Source organism: Myotis daubentonii, chromosome 6, assembly GCF_963259705.1.
Source record: "Myotis daubentonii chromosome 6, mMyoDau2.1, whole genome shotgun sequence".
Classification (NCBI taxonomy): domain Eukaryota; kingdom Metazoa; phylum Chordata; class Mammalia; order Chiroptera; family Vespertilionidae; genus Myotis; species Myotis daubentonii.
The window spans coordinates 90,051,014-90,057,013 of NC_081845.1; the positions used below are offsets into that span (position 1 = coordinate 90,051,014).

The window sequence follows — 6,000 nt, forward strand, 5'->3', positions numbered from 1 at the left end:
AGAGAGGTGTATATGGATTTAGAGCAGGAGATTGGTAATTAGATATATAAGTAGGGTGAAAGTTTAACAGGGGGTAAAAATAAGGAATAGGGAAAAACTAAAGCAGGGATAGGGTAAGAGAAACAGGACAACAAAAGGGGAAAAGTGAGGAAGAGAGTTTTGGCATAAAGGTAAAGTTGAGGTAGAGTAAAAGGATGCTAAAAGAAAGATGAAAATAGAATGTAGAACACTAATCCCAAAATATTCACCTTAACAAGACATGACCCAAAGGGAACAAAGCATGAATGTACTCATGGCACCGATAACCCCAATATAAGCAACCACCTGAAAAAAGATAATTAGGGGAGAGAAAAGAGAGCACAGATGATATCTAAGAGAGAGAAAAAAAGATAGGAGAGAAAAGAAAAAGGAGAATATATATTTGTGGAGAAAACACCACAGAGCCAATAGATAAACCAAACAAATACAAACACCAAACACTTAGTAAAGAGGGTGGGGGCAGAATCTGTAGAGGCTGAGCTGATATACAGGAAATAAGGCTAAGAATTGGATAAATATGGGGAGGACCTCACTTCAGTATAGAGGAATTAGGTAAGGAATGAGTGGATAAGAAGAAAAGAAGGGGAACAAAACAATATATTTACAAAAAAAATTGATTTAAAAATGGTATAAAAATAGAAAATAGCAAGTAAAAATAAAATAAAATAAATTTTTTAAAATATATTTTATTGATTTTTTACAGAGAGGAAAGGAGAGGGATAGATAGTTAGAAACATTGATGAGAAAGAAACATTGATCACCTACCTCCTGCACGCCTCCCACAGGGGATGTGCCCACAACCAAGGTACATGCCCTTGACCAGAATTGAACCTGGGACCCTTCAGTCCACAGGCTGATGCTGTATCCACTGAGCCAAACTGGTTAGGGCAAAAATAAAATAAAATTGAATGATGAAAAAATGTGAAAAGAAGTAGAGCCCTAACCGGTTTGGCTCAGTGGATAGAGCATCGGCCTGCAGACTCAAAGGTCCGAGGTTCGATTCTGGTCGAGGGCATGTACCTTGGTGGCGGGAACATCCCCAGTGGGGAGCATGCAGGAGGCAGCTGATCGATGTTTCTCTCATGGATATTTCTGGCTCTCTATCCCTCTCCCTTCCTCTCCATAGAAAACCAATAAAATATATTAAAAAAAAAAAAAAGAAGTAGAAAAAGCAACAAACAAAAAAGGAAAACAAAGAAAAGTGCAAAGAAAAGAGCAACAAACAAAAAAAAATGGAAAACAAAGAAAAAAGTAAAAAAGCTAACAAAATAATAATATAAAAATAAAAATGGAAAATTGAAATGTCAATCCTTTGGCTGACTTAAGATCTCAGTTTTCTGGAATGTCTGTGATTTTTTTTTTTTTTTTCTGTTTCTGGGACTGAAGGCCAGACCCTGTTATCTCCCAGGGACTAATCAGATTATTTTAATCCTTTGTACCATTCAGGGTGGAATCTGGGTGTGGCTGTATTCCTTGCCTGGGGGCTGGAGGGAGGGATTATAACTTTAGGGGAAAATGGCTGCCCAGGTCCTGGGCTCAGGCGTGACTCAGCACTCAACTTGCTGCCACCTCTCCTGGACCCCCTTCTCTCCGCAGCCTCTCCCCAAATTTCACTCGTCTGCACCTTCTCCCGCTCCTCAGCACGTGTGAGTGTCTGTATCCGAAATGTCCTATGAACAGGGTTCAGTGAAAACAAACAAACAAACGCCGGCCACAGAAACGGGGAAGGCTGAGTTTCTGTAAGCTCCTCTCTTACTGGCACTGCGTGGTCAGGTCAGCGCTTCAGGCTGCCCCCTCTGGGCTCAGTCTTTCGTAATTATGGCACCCAGATCTCAAATTCTCCGGCGCCAACAGCCCTGCGGATCTCCTTTCCCCAGTCAGGGGCTGTGCCTGTCCCAAGAGACTCGGCTGTGTGCCCCGAGGTCTCCCTCTGACCCTCTGGGCTCAGAGGTCTGGCAAACTTTCCTGCCCAGAACCCTGGTTTTTACCTTTCCAGGGGAACTCTGCCCTTCCCGGCTGCCAACTGTCTCACCAGCTGAGTCTGCTTCGCCAATTCAGGGTGGGTGTTATTCGTTTCAGCTGCTCATTCTATTTGTTCCGGGACAAGACCTGGGATGCATCTGCTCCGCCGCCATCTTGTCTCTGCCTTTTGTTTTGTTTTTCACATTACTGTTCTTAAGACTGGCTTCTCTCACACAATATGTTTTTGAGATTCATGTTTTATGTTATTTTTTCACTTTTAACTTTCATATTTATGTTTATGATCCATCTGAATTAATTTTTGTGTATGACAAGAGGTCAAGGTTTCTTTTTGATTTTTTTTTTTTTTTTTTTTTTTTTTTACAGATCTCTCCATTTCTTGCATTTATTCTGCTTAATTGAAGGCCATTTGTTACAATTGCCCAACTTGATTTTCTTATTTCAGGTTGCTAAGTCTCCTATATCAAACTATTTTCTTGCCCTGACTGGTTTGGCTCAGTGAATAGAGCGTCAGCCTGTGGATTGAAGGGTCCCGGGTTCGATTCCAGTCAAGGGCATGTACTTGGGTTGCAGGCACATCCCCAGTGGGAGGTGTGCAGGAGACAGCTGATCAATTTCTCTCTCATTGATGTTTCTAGCTCTCTATCTCTCTCCCTTCCTCTCTGTAAAAAATCAATAAAATGTATTTTTAAAAAAACTATTTTCTTTTCCTTGCTCATTTTTGTGAAAGAAAATCTGTACTGATTGATTATAATAATTGGAGAGGATCTCCTTGGCCATTTCGTGGGACAGAGCTTGATTTCCACAACGGGTTACAACCACCCCTTCCTCCAGTGGCAGAGTAGGTGGCTGCAGGAGTTTTCTGCTGGGCAGTTATGCACTTCAATTACCCAGTGACACACAGAAACAAATTCTGTGGCCAGCATTCCAGGCCGTGGCAGAGTTTCCAAAACCCTCCAATTTTTTTCACTGCAATTGCACTTTCCTTCTGCCAACATAGTTCTATGAGAAGTAATTTCGGAAATGCTCTTGTCTAACTCTTGCGAGGTCAAGATTTTTCTCCCCCAGTCCTCACCTAACTGAAGACTTTCTTTTCCACTGTCCTGTGCTCATGAGCTAGAGATCTGCAAGCTGGCTCCTAGAGTCCTCTTTCAGTTGGGGGTAATTACATGATTTTTAGTCATGTTTATAAGTTGGCACCTCTCAGAATGTTGACATATACCCCATTCCTAACATTGCTTTGGTTACTGCCAGAGAAAACTTACATGTCCAGAGTAGTACTGATATGAATGAGCCTAGTTTGGACGTCTTTGTCAACCCAGACAATTTCATTGATCAACCAATAGGTATTTATTTAGTGCCCAGCACGGTAGCTATAGTCTCTTCTTTGTGTTCTTTTCCTCTCTCTCTCTCTCTCTCTCTCTCTCTCTCTCTCTCCTGAAGAATATAAACAATATATAAAGTATTAGAGATACATGTTGGCTACTCCTGATTCTTCATTATTTCATTCTCAACCCATCCTGTTATAGTTTCCTATAGTTTCACCAAAATTGATTTTAAGTGCTCCATAGAGAACAATGAATTTTGCACTGGAGTCAAGAATAGGCTGAGTTTCATAACAGAATCTGGAAGATTCCTCCTCCCTTTCCTTTGAGAGATAAACTGCAGTGCCTAGAACACAGATGTGACTATGGCTCAGACCTGATGGAATTATTTGAGTTAGCTCACCTGTTCGATCTGTTTGTACCATATCATCAGCGCGTCCTCTAGCTGACGAACAGTTTCTGAATTGCTGGCTGCGACTGTCACGTCTTCAAAGGTTTGCAGTTTGGAAAACTCAAAGTTGTCTATATTCTTTAACTTAACTGTTCCCTCAATACTTATTCTAGCACCTAAAAGGAAAAAAATATTGAGAAGAGGTGTTTAATGTAAATGTGTTAAATATCACTGTGTGGTTTCAAGGTGTCATTACTAAAAAGTGAGAGACCTAATACTTCATAGAAATATAATTCTAATTGATTGTTAAATTGTGAATTGATGGTTTGTTAATAAAATTGGGCTTTAGCAATATGAAATAGTGTAATTATATATTTAAAGGAGAGTTTATAATAAAGTATATATTTTTCAATATAGTGGAAATTTTCACAAATAATATAGAAAGAGAATCCTCCTGCTGTAATGGAAAACAAAAATGACAACTTATCTTACTCCTGCAAAAAGCCTGGGAAAGAAAGGTGCTAATGATTTGATACCTTACCTCTCTGATAATTACCTTAATATCTTCTTTTGAAATGCAATTTTTTTATCTCATGCTTATTTTTAATAACATATAGTTAATTTTCTCATTTTTAGTAATGTGTTAGACAAGAAATGTTATACTTACCATCTAAAAATGAAAGGTATCTGTTGATTGTTTCAGTGAAAACGTGTTTTTCTGACTCTCCCTGCTTGGATTGGTTTAAAGCACCCCAATTATTTGTTGCAAGGATGGCCGGTAGAAATATCTTTGCCAGCATATTCCTGATCCCATGTAGGAGTCCTTTTGAGGCATCCAGAAGAGTAAACAGCACTTCCTGAAAGGGCAGCGTTCAAATGTGTTTACATGCTGATCCCAATAAAGAGCTGAACATCATCACCTATTTTACATTACAATAAGCATAGACAATACGTCTTATAAACTATTAGGAAATCGTAAGTGGTTGTGAATATTAGAGTTCTAAAATCATCAAACTTATTTTCTGCCCTCGTTTTACCATTTACATGCCTGTTCAGCAAGTAAAACTTCCCCTGGTGCTTTAATTTCCACGGAGGGACAGAGATGTGGCCCGGAGCCTGCGCAATGTGAGGGAAATGAAACTGGGCCTCCTGCATAAACACAGTGTTCAGTTGAAAGTTGCCTGGTCTCTGAAAAGGGGATCAGACACACTGTGCCAATCCAGGGAAAAGGCAACAAAACTAGCCCTCTGCTCAGAGTTTTGAATGGCAAAACATTGGTCAAAGGGTACAAACTTTGTTATTAGTAAGTTTGGGAATCTACCATGCGGCATGGTGATTATAGTTAACAATACCGCATTATATACTTGAAAGCTGCTCAGAGGGTACATCTTAAACATCATTCATCATTACCAAAAAATCGGTAATTATGTTGGTAATGCTACCATGGTAATCATTTCTCAATATAAAGTGCATTAGAGCCCTAGCCAGTTTGGCTCAGTGGACAGAGCGTCAGCCTATGGACTGAAGGGTTCCGGGTTCAATTCTCAGTCAGGGCACATGCCCGGGTAGCAGGCTCAATCCCCAGTGTGGGGCATGCAGGAGGCAGCCGATCAATGATGATCTCTCATCATTGATGTTTCTATCTCTCCCTCTCCCTTTCTCTCTGAAATCAATAATACGTATGTGTGTGTGTGTGTGTGTATATATATATTTATATGTATTTAAAAAGTGCATTCGATCAACTCATTCTACACCTTAAACTTAAACAATCTTATCTGTCAATTACACCTCAATAAAGCTAGAAAAAGTGTTTATCTATTTGAAAACAAAATGTAAACATACCTCATGAATATTTTTAAGATTTATTGCACTATCATTTTGACAGCGAACAAAAAATATACACTTTCCTTTGAGTTTCTCCGGGGCTGCATTGTCTATGTACAATCTCATCATTTTTGACCCTTTGGTTACGCCAGCAATAATTCGACCACATTCTGAAAACAACAGTCAAGAAGTTAGCATATGATCACATAACTGATCAAATGTGGGGAATTACTCTGCCCCTTACACGGCCGCTTCTTGCTTCACTTTATTATAAGACGTTTTTGGTGTGATTGTGGAATAAATTGTTTTTTGTCTACAAAAAGATGTCAATATTGGAATTCTCACATTGGGGCTTCCCCTGGTTCCTTTCCCTGAGTTCTGCACATCCGCTCCTTTTGGCCAGGCCTCGGGCAGGGCCTACACACAAACTGGTCCCCTATC

At 39.9% G+C, this 6,000-nt stretch overlaps 1 protein-coding gene across 1 annotated transcript in view; it reads right to left on the bottom strand.

Moving 5' to 3' along the window:
- Positions 1–5,710, bottom strand: part of DNAH8 (dynein axonemal heavy chain 8) — a 265,848-nt gene extending 260,138 nt beyond the window's left edge. The window contains exons 1-3 of the mRNA XM_059699679.1: positions 5,578–5,710; positions 4,403–4,592; positions 3,748–3,911 (exon numbers count right to left, since the gene is read on the bottom strand). Coding sequence (XP_059555662.1) covers positions 3,748–3,911; positions 4,403–4,592; positions 5,578–5,688 — 465 coding nt within the window. The 5' untranslated portion in view covers positions 5,689–5,710. The remainder of the gene's footprint in view (positions 1–3,747; positions 3,912–4,402; positions 4,593–5,577) is intronic.
- Positions 5,711–6,000: the final 290 nt, after the last annotated feature.